The following is a 15,218-nucleotide window of genomic DNA, read 5'->3' on the forward strand; positions in this document are numbered from 1 at the left end:
AATTTTTAAGGTAGCAATCACTGAGAAGTCTTAATAACCTCATTCATGAACTCAAGATTACAATTTTGGGTAACCTTGTAAAAATATCCCCTTTAAAATGTTGATCAAGTTCTTGTCTTATTAAATTCATCAGAGTTCATCATTTTGAATAAGAACATGCAGTGTTTAACTACATGTGTGTATTGTTTTTGTTATATAAAGAGATTAATGTTATGAATCATAGTCTCATTGCTAAGTCAGTATTAGATATATAGAAAAAATTTACACAAAACATGATTTTTATAAACATGTAAGGGAAAGGAAAGTCTTATAGTGCATCCCAAAATAATTTCTATCATTCTAGTATCTTAGTTAAGTGTGTATGAAACACAGACATTTCCAAAATTAAAGATATTTTTCAATATTATAACAAAGTTTAAACATCACCTGTATTCTACTTCAGAGTATGTACATTCTAACTTTAACACAATAAATCAATATAAACAGCATAATTAATAAATATTTCGATTATTGTGCTCAGATCTGAGGCAAATGATTCTGAAAATAAGTGCAGAATCTAGTCTTTCATGCAAAAATATCGAATGTGTCCAATAACTTCTGGTACAGTATCAGTTCAGGAAGTAAATGTGGTTGGGAACTTAAAGGGATGCTGTAGTTTCTATATACTAATGCTAAAAAAGTATCAGGAATAAGAGAGAGGAGTTTTTGGCATTGGTTAGTACAGCTTACCAAACGTTATAGGCATTAATGAGAGTTGGCTAATAGCAGATAATATTGTTACAGGGATTGAATGCGATGGATCTAATATTTTTGGAGAGGATAGAGTAGACAGGATATGGGTTTGGGTAGTGCTGATGTTAGCAGATAAACTGCAGCCAACAAGAGTAACTGTCAGTCAGGCAGATGACAGTTCTTTTGAGTCAATCTGGTGTGAGATTGAGGCCAATAGGACAGAATATAAAATTGGTTGCTGCTATAGGGTAGGAAGTGCCAGGATGATGTGGAAGACATGCATCAGCAATTAGTACAAGTTGAGTAATTATTATAGGAAGCTTCAACTCTGGAGAGATAGATTGGAAGGAGGAAAGATCACTTAGTAGGCAGGAAATGGAATATTGCTTCCTCCAAATACCCCTTGACTATCTCTCATGCACTGTGAACATCCTTCCCTTGCAGATCTTTATGCTATACTACTGTTTCAAGCTGCCTCCTAAGTAAATCATAATCACCTGCCTATTAGTTCCACATAATACCCCTTCCTAACTGGAATGTCCACATTTTGCTACCTCCCAAGTCAAGACCACATGATCACTTTCCCTGATCAGAGGCAGTGTAGCTGTCATGGTTATCGACAGGTCTTCTGATCCCATGACCAGATCCAACACTTTTGTAGCTTGAGTCCCCCTTTGTAATGTTCTGCTTCAAATAATTATCTCTCAGTAGGCAATATTGCTCTGTATACCCAAGGTCAGGAGAGTAAATCAGGTAGGAGATGGATGAGTGGTATCATTAAGTATAAGCTGCAAACAAAGAAAATGTTGTGGAGGTTATATAAGGAGACAGGTGACCAGCTAACTCATGAACAACACAAGGATCAGGCAAGAAAGGTAACTAGCATATGGCAAGGAAAGCAAAAAATCAGATTATCAGAAGAGATTAGCTGAACAGGTGAAAGGAAATCCCAGTTTTTTTTTGTATGTGGCAAGATAACTTTAATGAATGCAGATGGTAGCGAGGCAGATGAAATTGTTAAACTACTGAGTGATTATTCTGCAAGGGTATATCATCTAAGTGAAGATATTGTGATAATGACAGAGGTGATAGGGACTGATGTGAGAACAGAGGTTGATGAAATGGAGGAACTTAGGCATATTACAGAATCCGAATGTGGGATTGAATGGGATATCATCTTATATTTTAAGAGAATGTGCAGAGAAACTAGCAATGCCTTTGACCAGGCTGTTTAAATATCAGCTTCTGGCAAAATTCCAAGAGAATGGAAAGAGGGCAAAATAATTCCTTTGCACAAAGGAGGATCTAAGTCTGTGGTAGCAAATTATAGACCAACCAGTATCCCAGGAGTGGTGGTAAAAGTACTAGAAAAGTTGGTGAAAAAGATAATTCAGAAATGGGTAGATAAGAATATGATATTCTATGATGGGAAGCATGGCTTTGTGAAGGGTCAGTCATGCCTTGGTAATCTACTAAAATTTTATAATAGAGTGAAAGCAGAGTTGGATAAAGGGAATGGCTAAAATGATAATGCTGGATTTTGCAAAGCTGTTTGACAGGATACCACATGGAACTCTATTACACAAACTGCAACAAATGGAAATTGGTATGAAACTGGTGATGTGGATAAAAGGATAGCTAAGAGATACCAAAAAAAGTAGTATATGGAGGAGCAGAATCCAGCTGACTAGTGATGTGCCACAGGGTTCTGTGCTGGGCCCACTGCTGTTTAATTTGTACATAAATGATATAGGAAATAATCTGAAAGGAGATATTCAGTTGTTTGCTGATGATGCAAAGCTGGACAGTAACAGTTAATCAAGATGCTGTAGAGACCTTGTAGGATGATTGACATAGGCTGATGGTATAAGTAAAACATAATGGATGTCAATTTAATGTGGGAAAGTGTAATATGCATTTTGGAATACAAAGATTATAAGATGTGTATCACATTGAGGGAAATGTACTCCAGAAAACTGAAGCCAGTGATCTGGTTAAGGGATGGTAGTAGATAAAGAGCTGACGTTTAGAAGGCATATTGCTAAAGTTGCCAGGGTAGCTCACAGAATTAGTTGGTTATTTAACAACACACTAACAAGAAGAGATAAGGGAGTTATCATCCCCCTTTATAAAGTCTTGATACGACCACATCTGAATTACCGTAATTAGGTCTGGTCATCACCTGGGTTTCTTGTGGATGCGGAAGTGTTGGAGGGGATCAAGAGGCAAGTGATCAAGATGAGCAGTCTGTGGAATGCTCTCTCTACGAGGACAGATTGAGGATTTGTGGACTGCAAAAGTTGGCTAACAGGCAAAAAAAAGGGTGGGATATGATAGAAACATTTAAGTTACTTAACTGATTTTATAGGATTGATACTGGGGAAATGTTTTTGCATTTGGCTAGTGGGGGCAGAACAAGAGGTTATTCCCAAACTTGGGTAAGAGTGTGGTTAGCAAGCACATGAGGATTAGATTTTTTTGCTTGAAGAATGGTGAATGAATGGGTTGCCTGAATCAGTTGTGGGTGCTTTATCCGTTAATGGTTTCAAGGAGAGGCATGATAGATATTGTGTTAATAGTCTGGATTTCTCACATGCAATAATAATAAATATACATCATTACGTGGCTCATACTATTTTTAAAAAAATCATTCATAACATTCTGCCTCGTATGAATTAGCCTACCTGCTATCAAAGATAGTTTTATTTTCAGGTTGAAATATATAGTAATAAAAGTTGTATTTATCAGACCACAAGACACACCGTTTTACGTAGAGAAATCGACTTAGAATTGGGGGTGTGTTATGGTCCGAAGGTAGGTGATATCAAGTAAGTCTTGGATTCCCACGTTTCTGATGCGAGACAAATAAGTGTCTCGCTCGCTGCATATGTGGGAATCCCTGATTTACATCTGAAAGCTTTACCAGCATCAATAGTAATTAGTAGATGAGCATATACGGTTTTGAATGGTTCGTTTGGATTATTTTTATAATCTGTTGAATTTTTTTTTGTCATAAAACTATAAACATGAGGCATAACATAAAAACGGCTTTCGTATAATGTGAATTATAAATTGAATGTGATAAATTATGCAAAACAACATGGAAACAGAGCAGCAGAAAGATATTTTGGTCCACTGCCGACAGAAAAAATGATTTGCAAGTGGAGAAAACAAGAACAATTGAAACTGCAAAGTAAACAAGAAAATATTGCATGCATTTTTTCCCCTAAAAACTGTCTCATAAATTTGGGGTGAATCTTATTGTCTGAAAAATACAGTATTTCACTTTTTTTTTTTTTGTTGTTGTTGAACTTGCCCCTGTGTCTACTTGAAGACTGTCCTCATTGATTTGTTCAATTCTTTTATTGTCTATTATTATCACTTGTTTAAGTTAAGGGATATTACATCCCATATCGTTTCTTAGCCGAATATAGTATAAACTATATAAAGTTCGGCGATTCCAAGCGTAAGCAAATACCTGGATACTGCAGCAACTGACCCTTAAGGTAGTGCAAGCTGAGGCAACTCATGTCAAAGGTGGAGCAAGCTCCGATCACTATTCTTGATATTTACCCATAATGTGAACTTAGCTCCCAGGAGCTGTATTACTGTTCTACATTATGAAAGGTCACTACCCAGACCGGTTTCAACTTTTATTGAGGTCTCATCAGTGAGTAGGTAGACCTAGTTAATACCAAGTTTGTAGCGAACAGAACTTACAACCCTTCTATGAGTATTGCCGAGAGGTGTCCTAATAAATTATTAGATATATGAAGAGCCAAAGGCTTCAATTCAACGACATATGACTTGTTTAAGTTAAGGGATATTACATCCCATATTGTTTCGTAGCTGAATAAGAAACTCAAAGAGTTTCATGCCAAATATAGTAGAAACTATATAAAGTTCGGCGATTCCAAGCTTAAGCAAATACCTGGATACTGCAGCAACTGACCCTTAAGGTAGTGCAAGCTGAGGCAATGAGACCTCAACAAAGGTTGAAACTGGTCTGGGTAGCGACCTTCTCTCATAATGTAGAACAGTAATACAGCTCCTAGGAGCTAAGTTTACATTATGGGTATCAAGAATAGCGATCGGAGCTTGCTCCACCTTTGACATGAGTTGCATCAGCTTGCACTATCTTAAGGGTCAGTTGCTGCAGTATCCAGGTATTTGCTTACGCTTGGAATCGCCGAAATTTATATAGTTTCTACTATATTCGGCATGAAACTCTTTGAGTTTCTTATTCGGCTAAGAAACGATATGGGATGTAATATCCCTTAACTTAAACAAGTCATATGTCGCCAAATTGAAGCCTTTGGCTCTTCATATATCTAATATTATTATCACATTTATATGATTGTCCTCAGCTGGTCCAAATATTTGGTCATCTGCAAAGATTGCAGCACCCAAGATAAAATTAGTTTCTATTTCGATCCTTTCTTTGTTGGTTAACTCCATTCTTTGATTATTTCATCCATATATATTCCAATTCCAAATAATACTGAAAGTAGGAAACATCCTTATCAATGTCTTCCTGTTACTTCAAATGTTTTGGTTCTGTTCTTGCCTCTTATGCTTATTACTATTTTCTAATATAGGCCATAGAGTGGTTTTAATAAATTTTTAGTACATTATAGAGTTTATCTTGTTCAAAAGCTTTCTTATAAATCTATGAATGCTAGTTCTGTTTTTAAGTTGAATTCTATTTTTTTCAGTTAGCAGTTTGAGAGAGAATACAGTATCTATGAAGGATCGTACTTTTCTAAAGACATTTTGTTCTTCATTTCATAATATTTATTTTCTAGAATAGGGTTATTCTTTCTGGTATTTTGAAAACTTATTATACATTTTCACTTATCATTCCATTCAATGATAAGTGAAATCATTGAATGGAATACATGGGATATTATGATAGTATTATGTGCTAAAGTTTACATTACTACCAGATGCCTATTAACAGTTATCTTCCAAATCAATAAATTATTGGTCACAATCCCAAAACTTTCAAATCTTACGTTGTCTTCTGTAATTAATTGGATACTAGTAATTAAATCAATCTTCTAAATCTTCCAGGTTGTTTTTTGATCAAAGTTCTGTAATCCTTTCCTCTACAATTTAAGTAATATAAATTGACATATTCCTGCCCCTCTCTATATTCATCAGAGCACTTCGAGACACACTCGCAAGGAATTTGCAATATGATTTCAGCTTTTCTAGGATGCTTCATTAATTTCTTGATTCCTCCAGAAAGTTCAGGTCATTCTATCCTTGTGAACAATTTCACCAAATTATTCCTCGACTGAGTCAACATTTTTCAAATTCAGATTATGCCACCGAGTCTCTTAAGGTCCATTTATATATTTGAGTCTGCCCTTGAAAGCTGCTCATCTTTGATTCTTTTTTTTTAATCTTCTGTATATGTTTTTATTTTTAATATATTCCATTCACAAAACTGGAGATTATTTAAATCCAATGCCCTTATATCCTGAACCTGGGTGATCTGTCCACAAAAACAGAGTCCTTAAGATATTTCTTGTGTGTTTCTCTCCATGTGAATTTATGCACATTGTAATATTGGAACATAGTGTTTGTAATGACTGTCCACCAATTCCTGAAGAAAAATTCAGAAGGTATGCATACCATTACTGGTGTCTGCGTTCTTTTCTCCAAATTTTCCCCGAAACATTTCTGCATTTCCTATTTGTACCACGCGAAAACCATGCTTTAAAAGTATTTTGTACATCTTAGTAGCTAAAGTCAATCTTCCCAACAGATAGATTTATTTTTTAGTCAACTTTCAATCCTTATGTGCATTGGAATTTTCTCCTATCATATCCGCAAGTTTACCAATAGCACTTTTGAGACTTCTGAGTCTTGCTTAGATACATAATAATCTATCTGATATAGTTACTATATGGAGAAGAAATTACTAATTTATTAAATGAATTCCCACAGTTTCACATACTTTGTTGTACCTCAGGAGAATTACATTATGATCATCAAATCCCTGACATGTACCTTCAAGGTGTACAGGATATGATAGTACTACATGAAAAATTTACATCATTACTAACTTCTTATATACAATTTTTCTCCAAATCAAGAACTCCAACATTATCAGATCTTATATTTCTGTCTTCTAAGGGATTTTTTTACTGTATCCATCCACTTGCATCTTGGTCTTTTTACTGCCAACCTGGCAGAAAACACTTGTTTAGCTAATCTTTCCTCTCCCATTCTGTTTAAGTGACCATACAACCTGAGATTATCTCTACTAACACACTCCTGGATACCAACAACTCTCATATCTGTGGTCTCTAGTCTTTTGTCAAGTGTTTTATTTCTAACTCCACTCCATAAGTTTAAATTGGTTTGAACACTGTCTTGTATACAGCTAATTTAGTGTTTTGACTAATTTCTTTCTTATTCCATATAAATTTATTCAGTTGACTTCCTACCATACCAGCTGTGTATATAAAAGAAAAAAAAGTTAATATTAACAGCATACATACTGAACTTTGGTATGTTATACATTCTCTTAAGATAAAATATTAGAATTAGCAGAGAAAGTAAACTACAATAAGAACTTACTCTTTAACAAAGTCACCATCCATCTCTTTCCACATGTCCTTGTAAATACCAAATTAAACATCTTGTCCTAAAGCTTTAATTTTGTTATAGCTCCTTGTCAAACATTCCGAAGGTTGATATTATTTGCAAACTACACAGATGCTGAGATTAAACAGCAGTAATTCTACTTAAAGTCAAATGATTCAAAATATCTCAAAAAATACAATGGTTGCTATTGTGACATCTTTAAAAAATGTCACAATAGCAATATGACAATTTTCAGTTCAGGTTGTCTAGCATTTAAAGCAAATAATGGAAATACTGCAGTAATCATTTATAAACTTACTGGAATTTAATCCAAACTGATACTACTGCATGACCAACTTTCTTAAAAGGCCTTGTCAAATGGTAGCCTCAAGATGTCTAAAAACTACTTTAAGCAATTTAAGAAGAGCTCTAAAGATACCCAAAACAGATGCACTACATGTCCACCTCTTTTCCAGGATCAATATCATAGTTTGCAAGAGCCCTGTGGAAGATACGATTGTCCTAGCATCAAATCTCAGGTGCTAAAAAGTTACAATGAATAAATCAAATAATAAACTTTAGGACAAATCAGCAGAGATTTAAGCTTTTAAATGAACATTTAAGATTTAGAAGGCTTATATGACTTAATATATAATATTGCTGTTTCATAAGGAAGTTTTTCCATTAAAAATAAGGAGGAAAAAAGTTCTTTCCCAAATTACTCAATATTTCTTTACAGAATGTTATAATATTCTGGCCTAATTAAAATTATTAAACTACTTTCTGCTAGTGGTGATCATTTGTTTTTCAGTGATTAATACACACACACACACACACACACACACACACACACACACACACACACACACACACACACACACACACACACTACAGTTCTCATTTCTTCCTGCTAGTGACATTTAATATAATAAGATGAATAAAATAATTGTTCGTGTTCCTCTACCTTTTTTTGTATAATTACAAATATCCATTTAATTAGTAAATTCTGCTAACCAGAAAAATCAATAACTTAATCTTTTGACTGTCAAGTTAATCTATAGAGTTATTCCTGAGGCATCATCGTGACCAGCTGAATGATTAATACCACTTCATTTGTAAATGTTAATTTAAAAATTGGACAAGTTTCATATACAAAGGAAATTTTATTTCTCATATTTTTTGAATAATTTTTTATTCACAATCATATTAGTTATATAATACAAAGTTCTAAGCAAATAATTTTAAAAAGGCCCCTGGGTAAAACATTTATATATTTCACTGTTTTTCAAAACATCAAAGAGAATCAAAACTTACAACAGCATTCAGAAGGATATAACAATTACTATATGAAATCCAATAACTTTTGGAAAGGAAATATACTAGCGCAAATACATACAGAGAATTACTGTCACAGTGTAATATATTCATTCATGTATAAAAATACTGCTATAAAATGTTATGTACATTATGGTACATCAGGAAGTAATAAATATTTGAAAAATCACAAAAGATATCAACAATACCGACTAGGATCAGAGCACTTTTGATCCTACTCTGTATACGACTAGCTAACCAGTGGCATAACTTCATCTTATGACTTGTGACAAAATTCTAACTAGTGGCAGCTGTAAATCTAGCACAAAGATTCAGTGGTTTCATAATAAATTTTTCTCCATAGACTATTGTTATGCCACTGAGGATGAGGTGTAATGTTTGTGCTGAAGAACAGCCTTAAATAAGAAATTAAACAGAATTTGCTTTGTCTATAAAATGCCATTCCACAGCAATGGTTGAGTAAGAAAGTTATAAAAAAAAAAATGTTGGACAGGGCTTGGAATTAATTGTAATGGTTAATAAACCTGTCAAAAATTATTGAAAAGGTTCATCCAATAAACTGATTTATGCAGTTCATAAATGCAGATTTATTCCTATGTTTTTTTAAATAACTTTTGATAATATAGTTCACTAATGTCCTCGATCTTTTAAACTGCAGATATAATTACAATGGGTTATTTTACTTAAAACACTATTACAATATGAATTATACTATTCTATCCTGTTCAATCAAAATACCTGATGCAAATTGCAGCACTTTATTTCCACATGAATTATTTTTTTTTTTTAACTGAGGTGACAAAAAAAAAAAAATTAAAAATATATATATATATATATATATATATATATATATATATATACACATATACATACATATTATAGGTTTTTAAGAATGGAAATAGATAAATAGAAGAGAACAGAGATAAAATATGCTAAATGTTTTCTGGTGTGCAGGAAAAAAACAAAAGAAACTAAAAAATGCCAAGAAGTTACAAAGTATCGCAGAAATTGAATATAATAAGATATTCATAAAAATGTGAAATGTGGGACATGGAATACACTCACTTAGTAATTTAAGTATCTTTTAATTCATTCCTTAATCTATTATTATTATTATTGTTGTTTTAAACATATATACATCTTGAGGTTGGAACAAAAAGTTCCAACCTCAAGTCATATGCACAATGCTATTCTATAAGAAAAAAATTCACTATGGTAAACTATTGACTACAGTGAGAGCCTACTGTAACACTGGACTAGCAGAGATGATGCAGTTAGATAATTAATAACCCACCCCCATCTTCCTTCATGTATTAGAGCTACAGGCCTTGCATGGCAAATAACTTTGCTATTATAAAACCTGTTACTAGTAGGGAGGTTTTAATAATATCAGAAAACATTTAACCATATTGCTATGACAACCACAGTGAGTGTTTTCAAATCAGTTTCCCTGTTTTCTGAGAGGAGAAAACATTGCTAGTTCATGTTTCTAATTTCCAGTTGAAAATCTGAATAATAAATTTGTCTGTTAAAATTAAAATAAATAGTTTTTTCTTAAAATGGAAGGTTTGCTTTCTTTTGAAAAGGAATTTATGCTATAGAATTTTTTTTTTAAAATGGAAAGTCCAACATATTAAATAACAAAAGCACTGAAAAAAAGCTATTTGAAAATGATACACTTAATTTTTAAAAGATTTATTAGATGATTGACTCATATTAGGCTATTCATTGATAAAAAAAAAAAAAAAAGCCCAGATACCTAGAAAAATTGAATAAGATGGTAATAACTAACTTAGATGATTCATCATAGAATAGGGTAAATTTTGTTAAAATCAACCTTGTGACCAATATACAAAAACTAAGATCAACAGAATTTAGTTTCACAGAAATTTTTTCAGAGGTATATCAAAACTACTTTTTTTTTTTTTTCTGTTGAAAAAGGTGCAGGATAAACTAATGATTGCTTGTGCATAACATTCTTTATAATGGTAAAAAAAAACAAAAAAAAAAAAAAAATGAACAGATATTTCACAGTTTTAAAATCTAGTTAATCCTAATGCAACAAACTGCCAGATTAATTCTAGCTCAAGAGAAATTGGAGGAAAGGCACTCACTGTTCTATGAGAAGCTTTACACATGGAAAATACATGAAGAAATTTTTTTAATAAAGTGATGGACTTAAACACAACCCTTGTCATGGAAGGCATTTTTATAATTTTTCAGGGAGGGGAGGAAGCTCTTAAAACAAAAACCTATTATTGTTATTTACTTATTTTTCTGATTTCTAATATTTGAAAATGTGTACCCAACTCAAAAATGACACTGTCTTCCTGGATATTTTTTTCTTTGAACATATATGTCCAACATTTATGGAAGGTACATATTTTATGACAATCAAATTTTTAGTTCCTATAAAACAACTAAGAACACATTTGAAAATTTAATTAGCAAGGTATAAGAAAAATTATAATTTTTGCTAAAGGACTAAGAATATTAAGCAACCTATATATCAAAATAAAATATTTATAAATCGAAATGTATTGTATTTAAAACAATTTATTCCAAGACATTTACACAGATTTCGCTTGCAGTTCAATTAATTTTGAAATCAATTATTTTTTAAGGTAATATAAATATACTTAAGCAACCAGGTTATTCTCTTGGCAGAGAGATTTTGTTATCGATACAACTTTCACAGAGCACAGTTTTTAATAAGTTTCAAAAAAGTCCTTGATGAAAATAGCCGTTTCATGTGGTAAATACAAGTTTATATTAAAGAATAAATATGACTTCTGGACCTTTCTGTATGCACCAGAATCCTGATACTTCAAACTTAATATTCAACAGTTTTGTTTGGACAGTAGCGTTCACTAATGAACAATACACATATGGGGAATATTTTAAAATGCAATCTTGCAACTGTTGGAATCACCTTACTGAATGTAATGTCAGAATCAGCCCTCCCATACCACTCAATATAATCTGATAAAATATGCCAAATTTAACTTATCTTCAGGCACCACAATTTGTAACCTTAAATTTTTCATACAAAAACTTTCCTTTTCACAACTTCAAATATGTACAAATATGCCTTTAAGATTTGTCATGTCGGACAGCTATAATAAAGCAGAAGGATCTTTAGTCTGCAGAACTGACAAGGCATCTTTTACTGCATGGTAGATAATGTTCTTTATCTGCAAAGAAAAAAATATATATAAACTCAAAATCATAAATTTCATTTGTAATAGCAAATGCCTTTAATCTGAAATCCTACTGATTAAAGAGTTTTTTTTTTTTAAAAAAAACTTTACTGATGTGTATATATGCATTATGCTGAAAAAAATTATCAGACTTCATCACTGTTCTAGAGTGTGTGGTGCAGGAAGGTATAAAAAGGCTGAAAGATTGGGTTTGTGGTTTATTGGGACAAGGGCAGCAAAGGTCATACTTCACCATTAGCTTACAGCTAAACACAAGAAGTAAAAAATAAATTAAGAAATGCTATATCTACATATTCTTGATTTCAGTGTGGTGGTGTATCTAACACAAACATCAAAATCATGGGTCATCATCTGAGACAATAATTGTAGAACAAAGTAGTGAATGTGAATTGTATACAGGATGTAACAGAATTGTTGAGTTCTCTAACAGAACTCAATGAGTGTATATCATATATTTTTTGGTAGTGGCAATTCAGCAGTATAATTACTGCATTGAAGTGGAATCTGACTAGAGACAAGATGGTCAGGAAAAGCAGCAGCACAACCAACAGGTCTCAGATCTTGAACCATCAGTATAGCAATGTAAAAAAAAAAAAAAAAAAAAAAAAAATCAAGGCTCAGCTCTGTATGCATTAAACAGTTGCAAATAAAACTGATAAACTGTAACCCCACCATGGAGGAATACTATCATGTTCAGTGCAGGTAATGTCAACAATTGTTCCAACTCCCAACAATTTACATGATTTCTTTTATAATCATACTAAATAGGCAAATGGCATTCAGATGATGTGCATAACATTATATATGTAGAGAGAGAAGCTAATTTTTTGAGATAATTTGCTCAAACTTTGTGGCACAAGTAACATGAGAACACAGGGATAAGGAAATAAATCCTTATCCCTGTGTTCTCATCTTGATTTGTCCAGGAAAAAAAACAAAAAATTGCTACTCCACATAAAGATGCCTAGGAAAAGATTATTTTTAGGACATAGTAAAGAAACAATTGTTTCCTTCAAAGCAACAAAACATTCATTTGCTTTGACATAAAGACTTTGCATAGGCAATGTACGAAATGCATCAGTAGCTATCCTTATGGTGTGATTATGGATAGCATTCACCATTGTACTTTCATTTGCAGAACCAGGGGAGACCCCATAATCAAGCTATGAACAAACAAGTACAAGATAAAGGCAAAGCAAGGAACATTAATCCATACCCCATTCTACAGAGTATCCTCAATAGAATTATATAGAGTGAGAAGGATATTCAATTCTTTCTTACATTTTTTTCTCTGAATGAAGAATGTGTGCAAGCTTTCTGTCAAAAGCGAGTTTTAAAACTCAGCTTCTGTTGCTACTGCAATAATAGTTTGAATCAGCCTTAACTCTGGGTCAAGAGGATGTTTTTGGCAGAAGTACAAAGTCACCATTTTTTGGAATTGACATATAAGGTTGAGTTGCTGTTGATATTTTCTTAACTGCCACCTTGTGAGCATAAATGGATTTCAAGATAGCTGTGGTGGAGCCTAACCTTTTTTCATCCTAGTATGATATACCTTGTCCTGTTTTAATCTTCTGTATTTTTTTTTTATCCTCCCACCTCTAACATACATAGAAGTAGGCTGGGCAGTCTCCCTGACAGTTAACACATCTATTTTTCTTTGCAGAGCAAGATTTTTTCTCATGCTCTCTCTCTCTACTACTACTACAATGGGTACAGGTGGTAGAGCAATGACAGATAGTTTGGGCATGCCCATATTTCTGACATTAAAAGTATCTCAGTGGATTAGAGATGTACAGTCTATGACAACAGATTTAAGTGTATCAAAAGTAAGGATGATGTTCCTGGTTGGAATCAGGTGACCATCCGTATGTATCAGGATGTCCATCATACCTGTCACTCCTTGATCTTTAAGCTCTAAACATATCTCCACATCTAGAACATCAAGGAGATTCCATTCTGATATCACTCCTCTAAAAGAGTTTAATGTGTATGAGGAATTACTGTAATTGGTATTCCACCAACTGATGTTCCTTTCATAGTTCTTCTGAGTGTTGCTGACAAGATGTTTCAACAAGGATATCAACAGAATGTAGTTTCTTAATTGTTTGAGATCCTGCCAGTCCTAAACCCTTTTGAATAAAGAAAAGTGACATTTTCCCTAGTTGTTTTTCACCTGGAAAGGTATGTTTATTTAAAGAGCCAATAAATGTATTGGTTCTTTAAATAAAACAGCATCAACAAAACTATGATTTTTTTTTTTTTTTTGAAATTGCATCAGTCAGCTTCTTGAGGATTAATAAAAGCTTATTCCTTATAATAAGTAAATCTTTTAAAAATATATATATTAAAAATATGTCCTGATACTTTCATTAAAATTTTTCTTATATTTACTATATTATATATACAGCGCTTCCCTTCCTGAAAACAACATTCCAAAAACTGAGTTTAGACCACAAACATTTTCCATGACTGAAATGGTAAATAGAGTATCTAACAGTATTTGACATAAGGCAACTTTATTGACTAATGTACATAAACTGATGGTCACTTCTTTCTTTCGTATAAAATGACAGTATATATAAAAAAAAAAGAAAAGAAAAAAGATTTCCACAAAGTAACATAACTAAATAAAATTTAACAAATAATGCTTACATATCTGAAGCAAGGCTCTTATTCAATGTCCAGTACTGCCCATCCACACTATTTTGTAACCCAGCTCTTTTGATCAGGTTACAAAATTCATCTTCCACCTAAACACAATCACAAACATCTATATCCACAGTGGAATCCAAACCCACAATCTGGTTGGAAAGTTAATAAATGTATTGGCATCTTTAAATAAGCAGGATGGGAAGTTAGCTGAATAATTTTATAAGTAATCAGAAAATTCAACTAAAACTCAAGTTGCTGTGAAAAATTTGGTATGAACATTAGTAATAAGAAGTCAAATATTATACATATAAAAAGAAAAATAGACAACAGGTGAGTCAGTAGTGCATTTAAGGCTAATTAGATAAACATTTAAGAAAAAATAAATGAGAGAGAATTATAGATTTTTATGGTATGGTATCTCTCCCCCCCCCCGAAATTCCCATTCCCAAAAGTAAATTCCAAGAGAAGATGCATGTCAAGACATGACATGCATTTGAAAGAATGCTGATTGCAGAAACTGTGAAGAAGAGTTATAAAGATGATACTGGGATTATGAAATGTATATTATGCAGACCGATCAAGTGTATGTGGACTGCAAACACTGATATGATAGGCATATAAATTTGAGAGGGTGTTACAGGATATTGGTGGATGAAATTTTCCCTTATGGAAGGTGGG

The 15,218-nt window shown here is 32.8% G+C and overlaps 1 protein-coding gene across 1 annotated transcript in view; it reads right to left on the reverse strand.

Annotated features, from left to right (window-relative positions):
* Positions 1-9,478: 9,478 nt before the first annotated feature.
* The window catches only part of LOC150106785 (uncharacterized), a 602,332-nt gene continuing 596,592 nt past the window's right edge, over positions 9,479-15,218 (reverse strand). Inside the window, exon 25 of the mRNA XM_090393483.1 lies at positions 9,479-11,858. Within this exon, the coding sequence (XP_090249609.1) occupies positions 11,781-11,858 (78 nt within the window). The 3' untranslated portion in view covers positions 9,479-11,780. The remainder of the gene's footprint in view (positions 11,859-15,218) is intronic.

Source organism: Typopeltis vanoorti, chromosome 5 (assembly GCF_054136105.1).
Source record: "Typopeltis vanoorti isolate ZY-2024b chromosome 5, IOZ_Tvanoo_1.0, whole genome shotgun sequence".
Lineage (NCBI taxonomy): Eukaryota > Metazoa > Arthropoda > Arachnida > Uropygi > Thelyphonidae > Typopeltis > Typopeltis vanoorti.